Source organism: Misgurnus anguillicaudatus, chromosome 10 (genome assembly GCF_027580225.2).
Source record: "Misgurnus anguillicaudatus chromosome 10, ASM2758022v2, whole genome shotgun sequence".
Classification (NCBI taxonomy): domain Eukaryota; kingdom Metazoa; phylum Chordata; class Actinopteri; order Cypriniformes; family Cobitidae; genus Misgurnus; species Misgurnus anguillicaudatus.
Genome location: NC_073346.2, coordinates 12,468,822 through 12,483,881, shown reverse-complemented (window position 1 = coordinate 12,483,881; position 15,060 = coordinate 12,468,822). Strand labels below are relative to the sequence as shown.

Genomic DNA, 15,060 nt, shown 5'->3' with positions numbered 1-15,060 from the left:
GCCTGTACACTTGCAAAGTTCTCAATGCTTCGGTTTACATATAGAGACCCTCATTGTGCTACAGTGTAAGTGTGGGGTTATTTTGAGCATTATTAGTAGTATAGACATAGCGATTTCGTTTTTAATGCACTGATGCCCCGAAGGCTACCATAACATGCTAATTTGCGTTTAGCAATAACACTGGTCACGTTAGACTAGCATGAAAACAAACTCCAGTGAACGGTCGAACTCGGTGCACGTTTGTTGTTAACCCTGGGATCATTTCAAGGCGGAATTTCCCTTTAAGTAATCCTGTTATCCAGTTTTTCCCCCAAATCATTTACATTTTAATCATTAACATTAAAGGCACACTCTTTTTATGACTAAAATAAAAGTAAAGGGTAAAAAATATAATTGCCAAAAATTAAAACGGATAAAACGGAATTTGCAAAAATTAAAACGGAGAAAACGGAATTTGGGAAAAAATAAAACGGAATTTGGGAAAAAATAAAACGGATTTTATAGGGCCCTACAGATTTGTCGAATAATAGATGTGATGAAATAGGAAATGTGCCCTCACCTGCTGTCATATTTGATCCCCTCCAAATGAAGGTTTGAAACAATCAGAGCATTATGATGAATTATGCAACTTTGGCAGTCTACAAGGTTAAACGTGTTTCTTTTCCCACAATAACCACATTTCTCAAACCTGTCTCTGCCGAAAAGCAGCAGGAATCACTGTCAGCATGACCATCAACATATTCTTGTGAAATCATCATACTCCATACCGTGATTGTGATAATCCCGTTAATGAAACTTTTGGGAAATGGGATTGTATTTGCAGGTTGCGAACTGTTGTGTGTGTATTAACGGGAACATGTTGGCCCGGAGCTGGCATGCTATGCTTTCAAAAATCAGATAGCCTGGAGCTGAAAATGGAAACTAGTCCTCCAGTCTTTATTCACGATATTTAACTAATTTAGCCTTGAACTAACATGTTTTTGGCCTAAAGAGTAGGAACAGATAAAGTACATATTGACACACCGTCAATCATAAAAATGTCTTAGTACATGTGTCTTACTATAAGGGCTATGTGACGTATAGACCTGCTCTAAACCTACACCAATGTCACTTTAAAAAAAAAAAATTTTTAAATACTTTTGTCTAAGTAACCAATACGTAAGTCTCAAAACATTTCATGGATTTAATAATAAAGACATGGTTACGTTACCTATTCCACTATTGCGGTTATTCTCCATCTCCTCCATTTTGAGCTCCCTCACTGCAGTCTCTTCCAGTGTGGGACTGGGACCAGGTTCCTCTTCTCTCGTGGTTTTGGGTGATGGTTCTTCTTTGTGTTTAGGCACAGGTTCAGCCTGTGGTTTAGATGTGGTGTACTCAGCTATCACCTGAACCCGATGTGCCACAGGTTCCTCAGCAAGACTGCTGCAGCTGGAACCTGCAGCTGCATCATCACCACTGGAGCTACTGCAGATGGACCCGGCCGGTTCTGAATCCTCAATACTGTGACTCAGATCAGACACGGAGTCGTCGGCTGAAGTTGTGGTGACTGCCACCAGGGTTCTTTCTGCCGGCACAGGGATCCTGGGGGCCCGCATGGGCGCCTCATACAATAGTGTCGAGCAAACTGGCTCAGGTGTACTGGGGGTCGGGGTGGGCGGCGGTGCTGGAGCCTTGCGCTTCTTTAACTGGTTATGCGAGGACAGAAAAGAGAGAAAGTGTTAAGGTTTGAAAATTACTTTGATGAACTTAAAAAGATAGTTCACCCAAAAATACAATTGGACGATTCTTGCGAAATTAGACTTTTGAGGTGTCATAAAACATTTTGATTAATAAAAGTAAATGCAAAGAGTATCAAAATAAGAAGCATACAGTTACAAACATCTCTTCATGTACTATTTTGCACATGATTTGAAATGACATCATACAAAGCAAAGTTGTTGTTTTTTCCACATTTAAGGGGGAAATTGTCATTACCGCAATGTGTCCATGATTTTGGTTCTTTGACATGGAAATATTTATAATAAAAAAATAAAAAGCTTCAGTGCATGTTATACTATAAACATTTACAGTAAAGAAACATGTGGTCTTTGGTGATCACTGGTAAATGTAGAGACAATAATAAGGAATATAAATGTATCCAAGACCAATTTTCTCATCCTCCGCAACAATTTTCAATCATTGTTTAAGCCCTCAAATTCCAAAATTGTTGGAAGGGACATAATTGACTGTGACACTCAAGATGGCTACCAGGTAAGCAGTTCTTATTTTTTTCTCTCCAGATAAAAGTTGAAATTTTGTTTGTCATAGTACCTAGAACTTTTTAGTTCTCATTACCGAAACATGAGTTTGTAAATGCATATATTTAATGTAGAATCATGCTACGGTAATGATAATTTTTTATAATGATAATCTAAAAAATGTAAATAATTCTATAGGAAATATTTTTTAAATCCTCTAAAAAAATGATTATAGTAAGTTCAGACCTTAATCTAATATGTGCAAAAAAATAGGCTTCAATGGCTTTAAAAAAAATCTGATGCTGATGGACACCTTTTTAGTCTGGATTTCCCATATATGGGAATGAGATAAAACAAAAAACCGCTTCACCTTACGGCCTACCAATTCTGTCATCATTTACTCAAAGTCAATTTACAAACCGGTATAACATTATTTGTTCTGTTAAAGACAAGGGAGGAAGGTTTGTAAAAAAGTGTTTTTGAGCACCATTGACTTCAATAGTAATATTTCCTACAGTGGAAGTCAATGGTGCTTCAGTTTTCTGCTTCATTGCAAATATGAAGAGTTTGGTTCCAAAACGCGATAAATGCCATTTAAAAAAAAATTGTTACTGCCAAAATCAGTATTATATCAGGTCAGGATTTAAAAGTAAATTGTCAATTTTACTCAAAATCCAATCTTTGCTGTGTTATTCTGTCATCTTTTCTCCCTTTTTTCCCAAAACGCAATAAACACCACTCCCCCTTTTCTACAGATTGCAATAAATCCGCTCCACAAATTACAGAGCAACATTCCACGCATTGTAAACAAACAATGGCGGAGCGTTGAGTACACAAAGTCCTAGTTTTCCTCGTCTACTTTGTACTTCGTGATCAACAAACAAACAAAAACAAAATAATACTTTGATGGCATTGATAAACCTGTGGTGGTTTTCTGTGACGGGAAAGAAATGTAAGCCATCAACATCTAATAATTTACGCGAGAGGACCTCGGGAGCCGGTTGCTTGTTCTCAGCTTCTGTCATGCTAACACATTGACCCCAGGGGATCTTATGAAAAACTTTCTATTATTTTACTCAAAGTCAACGAAAATCCAGCAGGACCAAAACATTTTACAGCTGATTGCTGTCAAAAATGTTAAATGACGCATCCCAAGTATAACCGCAGCAATGACTATATGACAAAGTAAGTGTTTTGGTTAATGCCATTAATGTTAATTTTTTTATCAGTGTATACCACTGTTCAACTAAATTAATATAATATTGCAAAGATGAATGCACATATATATATATATATATATATATATTGATTTAATAAATTTATAGCATTTTGAAAAAAAACGTATTTGTTTTTATAATAAATCTTTGAAAATCAAATTATGGATTTGAATTTTTTATGTTTTTATAACCTAAAGATGCTATGTGAAAGTTTGTAACAGAAAATAGTGGTTTGCATCTTGTCATTTTCTTGGTATAGAAAACAGATTTTTATCGAAATTAGTCAAAATGGATTTATTGCGTTTTGCAAACAAACTCTTTATATCTTCCTTTATGTTAATGATACAATAATAATACAATGAATAAATATATAATGAGAAATGAATAAATAATGAAATAAATAATGAGTAAATAAGTAATAATTTAAGTAAATTATTTTTGGGTGAACTATCCATATAATGAACTTTTAATGAAATAAAATTGTTCACATTTTATAAATAATTAGTGATGTATTACAGTAAGTGGTGTATCTTGAATAGTAAACCGTAAATAAATAAATAGTATGTGAAAAGCTAAGTATGAGTTGCAAATTAACATTAAAATAATAAGAAATTTCTAAATTACATGACAAGAGAGAGATGGTTTAGCTTGTAGGACGTATTTGAGCAAGTACGGTACACTCATTTTCTTTAACTGCAGGTGTTCAGTTTAAGACTATTGCATATTGCATAAGAGAAAAGTAGAGTAAAGGTTGAATCAACTCATATCTTTACTTCATCGCATCAGCACAAGCTGTTTCTACAGCAATGGTTTAAACCTACATGGTGAGAAGTAAATCACAGCCCCGCAGCACAATTTCCATCAAATTTCAAAATGTGCCAGAAGGGACAGACACACGGTGTTACAGATTCCAGAGGTCTAAGAAGACAAGCTTGCATCACCAGAGACAGGAAAGTATATCATACATAAAAATTCAGAAGCAGGAAAAAGCCCACGTCCTGTCTCATCTGCAAGTACGCAAGCTTTTATTTTACTGATTGTAAAATTAATACACTTGGTAGAGATGGGCAGGTTGGTCGAAGGCAAACAATGAGAGTCATTCATGAATCTGAAAAGCTGCAAACAGTACAGTTTATCTGTTTAAAACCATAACGCTGCCAGAAAATCTCCTGTAATGTACATGAACCAGCATGCTTTGGCATGTCAGCAACCAGCCTGACAGGCCCAGTTCCAGTTTAATTCCATGCATGAAGTGTAAAATCAAAAACAAACCATATTGGTCCTTAATACATCCATGCTGAAATGTGGGTCAGAGTTCAAAGAAACAGTTAAATGAATGTCGTATTCACATGAGATATGAGGACAAAAAAAGTGGGTCAACATCATCTGTACATTGTTTGACATGCGCTTCCCCCTTGTTTATGTTTTGCTCTTTAAAATCAAATGTTGCGGTTTAAGCGGCCACTTTTACACTACATGAATGACATGAGGTGAGCCCTGTTAACAACTGGTATTAAAGGCGGAGTCCACGATGTTTGAAAAACGCGTTGGAAAAGGAGACGGGCCGACTACCAAAACACACTTATAGCCAATAAAATCAAATCAAATGCCGGTTTGCGTATGTGTGGGGCGGGTCTATCAACAGAAGGTCCAGATTCTATTGGGGTAGGGGCGTGTTTGTTTAGGTGATTTCAAATATCAACATTGGCTTTCAAACATCATGGACTCCGGCTTTAAGATGCGTTTTGGTTGATCCTATCACAAGTAATTGATTCTAAATAGGTGTTAAAAGTTTTGAGCTTATCCACTTTCGGTTTACATTAGGAGTGTAACGATTAACCGCGCAAATGCGCGTTTTCTCAATTAATGAATTTGAATGAATTACGGTGAAATCCAGGCACATCCGAATGCCAGGGGGCGCTCCCGTGAAGAAACTCCCTTTGTGCCACAGAAGAAGTAGCATTACGAATGCTATTCCAGGAAATATCTACAGGAATATTTATATTACTGTTCTTCAAATTGTTTCAGGTATTTTCATGATAATTAAGCAATATCGCTCGAGTAGGAGTGTGATATAGCTCTATATCATCACGGCTGTGATTAGGCCAGAGGCACGAGGCCGAGTGCCGGAGGCAATCACAGCCGTGATGATATAGAGCTATATCACACGACTCCGAGAGCGATATTGCTTTTATACAACAGTACGACGGCACACGTTTGAAAAACGAAAACTAGAAAACAACAACGGAGTTATTTTAAAAGCCTCTTTGTTTGAGAACTACTTCTTCCGCCACGGATTTGAGGGCGGCCAGAATGACAGGTAACACTTTCGACTGCTTTGACTCTCATCTCAATGGACGGAAAAGCCATTTCTTTATATTACCATTTCTTGGTCACAAAGTGTAGTTTTAAGATTAGTTCAGTCGAGAATGTATATGTATTATATTTAAATCTGCAGTCGATTAGTAAAGATAGCGCCTGTTTGAACGTTTGCTTAGTGAGATTCGGTACGAATGAGAACCAAAGCATGAGCGGACGTCAGTGTTCACTCGCCCCGCTGACCACCGTCCTCTCTGGGCTACATCACTGACAGGGATTCCCTGGCTCTCATGTTGGCCTTGCTTGTTTATGATCGTCAAAATGAGATCAAATCAGCAGTATTTGGTGTCATGATCAAACTATTACTTGTTTTTTTATTCATATTTAGTGCCTTTTGTGTTATTGTTTTGGCGCGAGGTAAAAGTTAATAAAACTAAGTTATACTTGTATAACGTTACTATTGCTTTCTCATTTATTCTTAACGCGATACGAGCACTCGATTATTATTAAACTTCGTTCTTGTCAGTACTATACAAAACGTTTTTTTATAAGTGTCAGAGAGATGTTTTTGCATGCTGCTTATAAATATACCAGTGGCGATATCTCATAACATGTTTTAATAGTCACGTCACGATAAAGTAAATGATCAATGTCCACATTTAAAAGCTGCGATGCTTACCTGCAGTTCCACGGTGTTTTCGCGTTCTGATAAGAAATATAGCTCCAGAAAAAAACGAGTGGCTATATTCCTCTTTCCAAGTGTTATTGTCAACACGATGTGACAAGACATTTCTCCCATTAACTTTAACGTAACATCCAAGAGCGCTGATCTTTGACGGAATAATAACTTCCGATTGGGGATTCACAGACTGATTTATGAGCTAGTAAACTAATGAGACACACGGAGAGTGATTCAAACAGCGCGTCTGTGTTTTTCCATTCAGAGATGAGCCTGCTTAGGACCTCCATTCACTAGGTGGCGGAATAATACCAAAGGTGAAGTGGGTACAGTGCCGTTATCAGCACAATATCGCATAGCTCTTAGCCAATCAGATTCGAGAACCAGAAAGAACTGTTGTATAATAAAGAATATTTTAAACGATTTTGTTTAACGAGTGTTGCTTTTTTAAATGCACGTTATAAACGACCCCGACTCATTATGATTTTAGATTGATAAGGATTTCCTACTGACCAAATGCCGTAGTACACGCACAAGTTGTGCATGAAACAAAGAATCGCAGCCTTGCGATTCAGAATTGATTTCAACCAGCATATTTAATGGGACACATGGTTGAATCGTTACATCCCTAGTTTACATGCAACCAAATAATTTGTTTGGGTGGTGTAGTCCGATCTGTCATCTGATCATCAGGATAAAAGTGAGCATGTAAACCGGGTGTGCCCCATATATCTTGAAAAGTGAAGCCGCTGGCTCTTGATCACCCCCTGGTGGCTGGCTGCAGTACAAGTCATTGGCGTGCGAGCTTTTGGGCAGAAGTTTGATACCGCGGCTCCAGCTCTGGCTCCACATACAATTCCTTCTGTGCATGCCCTGGCTCCAAATTGACGTTTTTACGTAACATGGCAGTGCCCATGGTCAGATATTTTTGGCTTCAATTCATAACAATGGAAGGAAGCGACGTCGCATTGTCCATCTTTTTTACAGTCTATCATGTAAACACATGAAACATAGTATTTTCTCAATCGAATCCAAAAATATCTTGTGCACATGTGCAGAAGAATTGTCCTTAAGCTCTCGTCTTATATTTAACTAACTAAAATACAATAGCAAGGCAATGGCAACACACATTATTTAGGTAACGAGGTCACACGCCGTACATTCTGCAGCGTTCATGTCTTCCATAACATTAGATAAAGCAATAAAATAGCATTGTGCCTTTCGAAAAGTGTGCTTTCTTTGCTTATATCTGAAAAGTATTTAAGAACAACTTTCTTCAACCCAACTTTGTACATTTATCCAGAGATAAAGCTTTGACTCGACGAGAGGTGCTGTGCGCTGTGTTTCCAAGTCCTCTGCTTTTTGGCAGAGGTAAGATTTGAGGTATTTACACTGGTCCAGAAGCACTTCATGTTTCAGTTTTTTAACGCTACATAAACATTGGGATAAAATACAACCAACAAAAACATAATAGAACTGAATCCAAAAGTTAAACAAACATCTTTAAAATATATGTGAATTAAAGAAAACAGTTACAAACTGAAACAGAAAGTGTTTCTGGACCAGTGTTGTTTACATCTTGCAAAATGGTCTACAGAGTGCTTAATTATAGGCTGTGCGGGCCACAGTCATACAAGGCCACTGGGTAACATTACACCACAGGTCGACCAGTCATTCCTCTCGAATGTTGATCTACTTCAGTGATCCTCTTTAGCTCAGAGCTGGATAAACAGTGTCCTCAAGATAAAAAGGTCCATGCACACACACATCTGCATATTTTATGCAGGTGTCATAATAAGATTTTGATCGAAATCAAGGTTGAATGTGGTCTATGGTACAGTACAGGTACATAGGAGTGGGGAAAATATATTCATAAATGCATCGTAATGCAGACATGGACGAATATGCACATAGTTTGTTATCCAGATGGAGGCGCTTTGTGCAATACATTAGACAAATACAGACAAATACGGCCAAAAGCACTGCTCCTTAACGTAGGTGTATTATGATCAGATGATGTCAATTAACATTTTAACATTGTTTACTACTCTTTACTTGTTTTAATATCGGACAGAAAAAAACAGAACATACAGTATATGTTATATTGTCCACAAAGATATATTGGATGACCACTAATTCCAGTCTAATGCATGGTGATGAAAGTCATATAGCTCCTCCATAAAACGCATGGTTCAAGATCTTCAAAGTTTTACTTACACCTGCATAACCACCAGCAAACCAGCACAACCCAACCTGGACAGACAGAAATTCATGCTGGTCTGTAATTCTCCATCATGGCGTAGTGCCTTCATTTATTTATAAAAAGAAAGAATTTTGATTTGGCTTCTTTCTTCTTTTGTTGTGAACAAACTAAGAGTGACTTTCATACACAGCTGCCTAAACTGTCGCACCTCTTGCATTTCTGTCTCTTTCCATGCTGCCTCGAATAAGTTGAACTCATGCTGTTTTTGTTGTCAAGCATTGTTAAATATTAATATACAGTTGAAAGAAAAAGTATGTGAACCCTTTGGGCTTACTTAGATTTCTTCATAAATTGGTCATAAAATGTGTTCTGATCTTCATCTAAGTCACAACAATAGAGAAACACAGTCTGCTTAAACTAATACCGCACAAAAATTATACGTTTTCATGTTTTTATTGAACACAACATGTAAACATCCACAGCGCAGGGCGGAAAAGCACGTGAAACCCTAGGCCAATGACTTCTCCAAGAGCTAATTGGAGCCAGGAGTCAGCCAACCTGGGGTCCAATCAATGTGATGAGATTGGATGTGTTGATTAAAGCTGCCCTGTCCAATAAAAACACAAACCAGTTTTGAGTTTGCTGTTCTGAAGAAGCATTGTTTGATGTGAACCATGCCTCGCACAAAAGAGCTATCAGAAGACCTACGATCAAGAATTGCTGACTTACATAAAGCTGGAAAGGGCTACAAAAGTATATCTAAAAGCCTTGATGTCCATGTGTCCACAGTAAGACAGATTGTCTACAAATGGAGAAAGTTCAGCACTGTTGCTACACTCCCTAGGCGTGGTCGTCCTGTAAAGATGACTGCAAGAATGCTCAATGAGGTGAAGAAGAATCCTAGAGTGTCAGCTAAAGACTTACAGAAATCTCTGGCACATGCTAACTTTTTTGTTGACAAATCTACAATAAGGAAAACATTAAACAAGAATGGACTTCATGGGAGGACACCACGGAGGAAGCCACTGCTGTCCAAAAAAAAACATTGCAGCACGTTTGAAGTTTGCAAAAGAGCACCTGGATGTTCCACAGCACTACTGGCAAAACATTCTGTGGACAGATGAAACCAAAATTGAGTTGTTTAGAAAGAACACACAACGCTATGTGTGGAAAACAAAAGGCACAGCACACCAACATCAAAACCTCATCCCAACTGTGAAATATGGTGGAGGGGGCATCATGGTTTGGGGCTGCTTTGCTGCCTCAGGCCCTGGACGGATTACTGTCATCGATGGAAAAATGAATTCCAAAGTTTATCAAGACATTTTGCAGGAAAACTGTCCGCCAACTGAAGCTTAACAGAGGATGGACGATGCAACAGGACAACGACCCAAAGCATAGAAGTAAATCAACAACAGAATGGCTTCAACAGAAGAAAATACGACTTCTGGAGTGGCCCAGTCAGAGTTCTGACCTCAACCCGATTGAGATGCTGTGGCATGACCTCAAGACAGCGATTCACACCAGACATCCCAAGAATATTGCTGAACTGAAACACTTTTGTAAAGAGGAATGGTCCAAAATTTCTCCTGAAACCGTTGTGCAGGTCTGATCTGCAACTATAGGAAACATTTGGTTGAGGTTATTGCTGCCAAAGGAGGGTCAACCAGTTATTAAACCCAAAGGTTCACATACTTTTTCCACCCTGCACCATGAATGTTTACATGTTGTGCCCAATAAAAACATGAAAGCGTATAATGCTTGTGCGGTATAAGTTTAAGCAGACTGTGTTTCTCTATTGTTGTGACTTAGATGAAGATCAGAACACATTTAATGACCAATTTATGAAGAAATCCAAGTAAGCCCAAAGGGTTCACACTTTTTCTTTCAACTGTATAGATGGGAGTATATTAAAATCGAGTCCCCCTCCTCTCCCCGTTAGCTTTAATCCTGTGGAATGCTGGGCCTGTGACGTACAGTGAGAGGTTTCTCTAAAAGCATGAACTATTTAATTACTCCGTCCTGTCCCCTGGTCATTCAATTTACACCATCTTTACAGTGGGACCACACACATGGCTCGACACACACAAACCACAGCTTCTCCTTGCATAATCACAGACCGGGATACAAACCATCAACATGCAATACACAGTTATATAAGTACAGATGACAAGCGACAAGGAAATTTGCAGAATCAAATAAACACTAGGTTTGTGTCAAAAGAGGTTTTGTTGGAAGAGAAAAGTAAATACATGTAGATGCAAGACTTGGTGACCCTGTTTGTTTGACCAGAGTATTTGTAACAAAAATCTGCCTCAAATAAAAAATTTCAATTGGCATGAAAAATCTATTCTGAAATTTTTGTCTAACAATATTTGTATATATCAGTATTTTTATATTATTGTTATGTCCAAGGTTTCCACTCTAAAGCCCCATTCGGACTGATTTAGTTTTACATAGAGAGGTGGGGTGATGCAATTTTTATCAGAGCTTCTCAGTGATTTTAGTCCCGTCCGAATGCTTCATGTCAGTAATCATTACGGACAATGGCAGTAAAGATTACAGCAACCTTTACCTACTGTAAAAAGGTCCGGAGAAATAACCTCAGGTAATACTTATCCCGTGCGAATAGACCAGCTGTAAATATACACATAAATATTTCCTAATGTCCTATAATTTTGCATTCACTTGCATTTTATGTGGTGGGAGGGAGGTGAGGGTGCTGTGTAATCGAGATACCCCTCCAACTTCTACATTTTTTACAGAGATTTTTAATCCTGTGCAAATTGGCCATCAATATTACAGACGTCCTGTGTTCAAATTACATTACTTAATTTACCCCTGTAAAACTAATCCCGACCAAATAGGGCTTAAGCCAAATTCATTTCTTGAATTGTACTGACTAAAAAAATTTATTTCCATGACCTATGTCCAGGATGCAGTAAGTAAGGGATAATCCACGGCTAGCCATGCATTAAAGGGTTTTAATGCACGACGTAGAGGCGAAGAACCACCCGACGCGTAGCGGAGTGCAGCCATGAGCCATTTAGTGTGGAGATCAGCTCATTTGCATTTAAAAGTACACACACAAAAACAGCACTTTTTGCTCATACCTACAAAGTGACAATTTTAACATGCTATAATAAGTGATCTATATGATATTTTGATCTAACACATATGTACTCTGGGGCACCAAAGATTTATTTGACATCTTAAAAAGTCTTGTGAACTGTCCCCTTTAAAAGACATATTTATTTTTTGTGTAATATTAATCTGTACCTGTCAAAATGATTTGCAGCATCCGGGTACAGTGTTATTAGTTATCTGGGAAAACAAACCTGCAAATGTCGTGAATGGCCAACCAGAATTAAGCATTCCAACGAGCTGTGTAATAAGTTTTGATTAAAGGAAACTAAAAAATCCCTGATATTCCATGATTTGGAAAAAATGAAATATAACATTTAATAAAAAAATTCTATGTCTGAAACACACCTTTTAAAATTCCAGAAATTCCAATGACATGTGGGAACCCTGTATATCTAACCCTAGGCAATATTGATTTTGCCTTACCAAAGTCCTGTACTCATGCTGCAACACAATGTAAATATATGGCAACTGTTTGCAACTTTGTTCTATTTACAAAAAGGTATCCACAGAAAGACCTTCACACACCAAAACAAACAAACAAACATTCATAAGGCGGTTTGTTAAAACACAATGTTTCCCTCCAAATGAATGTGAGAAAAAGACAAAGGTAAACAGCCTAGTCTTGCGTCAGTACCACGCTTCCTTGTTTTGCCCATCTTATTTTTATCACACCATTCCAGGTAACATTAGAGCTTCTCAGCATTGCCTACTCAGTCATAAATCCAGCAAACACGTCTTAAGAGGCCACCGTGTCAGTAAGCACAACAGAATCACATATGTTTGATTTTTCTTATACGCAAGGCCCAAGGATAAAACGATAATTTCGTTTGCTGCAATAAAATGCTGTCTTGGTTTTTAAAAAAGTAGTTTTTCCTTAAAGATAATAGGTTGGAGCCGATTGTGTAGCGGACAGTGCTCCGACATATGGTGTAGTCGCAATTTTGGCAACCCGGGTTCGAATACCGGCTCAAGGTCCTTTGCCGATCCCATACCCCTCTCTCTACCCTGTACTTTCCTGTCATCTCCTTTAATACTGTCTATCAAATAAACGCAAAAAGGGCACAAAAATAACTTTAATAATGGTATTTGGCTAGGTACTGGTTGTTGGATTTGCAGTTTATATTCCCTTAGGACGTCATCAAATTATAACATTACTGATTTAAAAATAACCTTTAAAAACAATATTTTTTATTGCACTACAGAACTTACAGTGGGGCCCTCTTGGTTGTTTTTTTATGTGCTTATGAAACAGCATGTCTGTGAGAGCCATTGTATTCAGACAATAACTCACTGGAGGAACTTTATTACATTAAGAGTTAAAACTAAGTCTTTTAAGTTCAAGTTTTTTAAGGTCTTTGTGTCATGTGCTGGGTATTTTAATGCGCTCAGCTCACAGTGGGCTCTGATGATGTCAAAAGAGGATCAGGGTGAGGTGAGTCAATAACCTGCTCGAGCCTCTTAAAGAAAACCATTTCATAATCCTCATCTCAGGCATACAGAGGTGCACATGAGGTGAACAAACCTTCACTGCCATCAGGCTCTTATGGAGGCTTAAGACTCGTGATGCTATATATAACATTTTCATGTTCATACTGGTTATTTGAAGTAAGTAGGAAATATTGTTCACAATGTGTAATGCTTGCCTGTCATGCTTCATACCTGTGATGTCGTCATCTGTGTGGGTGCTGGCGGGGGTGCTGGAGCCTGGCGTTTCTTTAACTCCACTTTTGGGGACATCCTGGAGATGTTCATCGCAGACTGAGACTGACCCAACGTGCTTGGACGGGTCTCTATACACGGGCCGCTTGCCACCGATGACACACCCTGAACACATCACAAAGAGAAACCAGTGAGAAAATCATAGACATACTGGAAGAGGCTGATCTCTCTGCATGTAAAGATCAGCCATTTAAAGAAAAAAGCTATCATTTTGTCAAGTTGGGTATAAACTAAATACAAAACCTCTGGGACAAATAACACTGTTTGCTATGGTCCTTATGTATCACATTGCAGCTCATTAGTTCAACATTATACAGTACATTATCTCCTGTGTATCTAACAATAGTCCTGCAGTGGATCCAGAGTTTAGCCCCTCAGGGGGAGGCAGGTAAGGCTGTAGGCCATTGTTAGTTCAGAGTTGCAGAGCTCCAATACTCTAATGCCATTTAAAGGGCAGCAGGTTTAACAGACGACAACAAATCAATAACATTTGGGCTGGAAATGTCACAACCTGCTCCCGGAAAGAGGCTGAGAGCCATAACCTGGCCATGACCCTGCGGTTACACGCCATAAAACAGATGCTTTCGACGGGAATGTCATGAAATATATAGTACACCTCAACTGTATGAAGAGATAGCAGCTGAGATTTTTTTTTTATTTGAGATGGTCCTCACTTCAGTACACGACATCCAGGGTGCAAGGCTGGATTTAGTTCCTACTCCTCCCACTTTATATACCTTGCTCCACAAGATGAACCAATATATTTGAGTTGTTGCAGCCCGCAACTATTTGCAACCCGTGGTCGCCAGCATTTGCTCTTATCAATATAAGTCTACGTTTGATTAATGATGTAGTTGAGAAAGATTCATAAGTAATGATCACAGTTAGGTGTTATAAGGCGTACACACCAAAAGTGAATTCAACAATTTACACGAGTAGATTACATCCAAAACAATAGACATGAATAGACATGAATAAAGATGCAAACAGACACAAACTCACGTGGTGCAATGCGAATAAAGTGACTTAGGGTTTGACGCAACTTAGCCGTGAAAACGCACTTTTAGTCTCAAACGCACTTTTAGTCTCAAACGCTTCTTAGTGCAAGTTGAAAATATTCAACTCGAAGCGGAAAAGTTGAATACCGCAAGTAATATAAAGCTTTATGTTTGGTGTGTACGCAGCATAAGGGGAGGTAAGGGACACGTTAGGCAGAATAACAATCCGGTTGGCTGTATTATTACACGGCTACTTGCTATACAAGTAAATATATAGACCAATTTTTTATTTGATATGTTTTATTAGCACTGTCTGTAAGAAAAGTAAATGTTTGAAAAATAGTTTCCTAATGACTGTAAGCAAAGACGCGTTAAAACCACAGACTGTAAAAAAAGATGGACGACGTGACGTCGCCTCCCTTTTTTGTAATGAATTGAAGCTAAAAATGTCCGACCATGGTCCCGCCATGTTACGTAAAAACGTCAGTTTGGAGCCAAGGCATGCGCAGAAGGAATCGTCCGTGTAGCCAGAGGCGGA

The 15,060-nt window shown here is 38.3% G+C and overlaps 1 protein-coding gene across 13 annotated transcripts in view; it reads right to left on the bottom strand.

The window, feature by feature from the left end:
* cobl (cordon-bleu WH2 repeat protein) overlaps positions 1–15,060 on the bottom strand; it is a 101,962-nt gene that overhangs the window by 30,438 nt on the left and 56,464 nt on the right. For all 13 annotated transcript variants that reach the window (XM_055209480.2, XM_055209476.2, XM_055209477.2 and 10 more), the window contains 2 exons: positions 13,465–13,629; positions 1,211–1,688 (listed from right to left, as the gene is read on the bottom strand). In XM_055209480.2, coding sequence (XP_055065455.2) covers positions 1,211–1,688; positions 13,465–13,629 — 643 coding nt within the window. The remainder of the gene's footprint in view (positions 1–1,210; positions 1,689–13,464; positions 13,630–15,060) is intronic.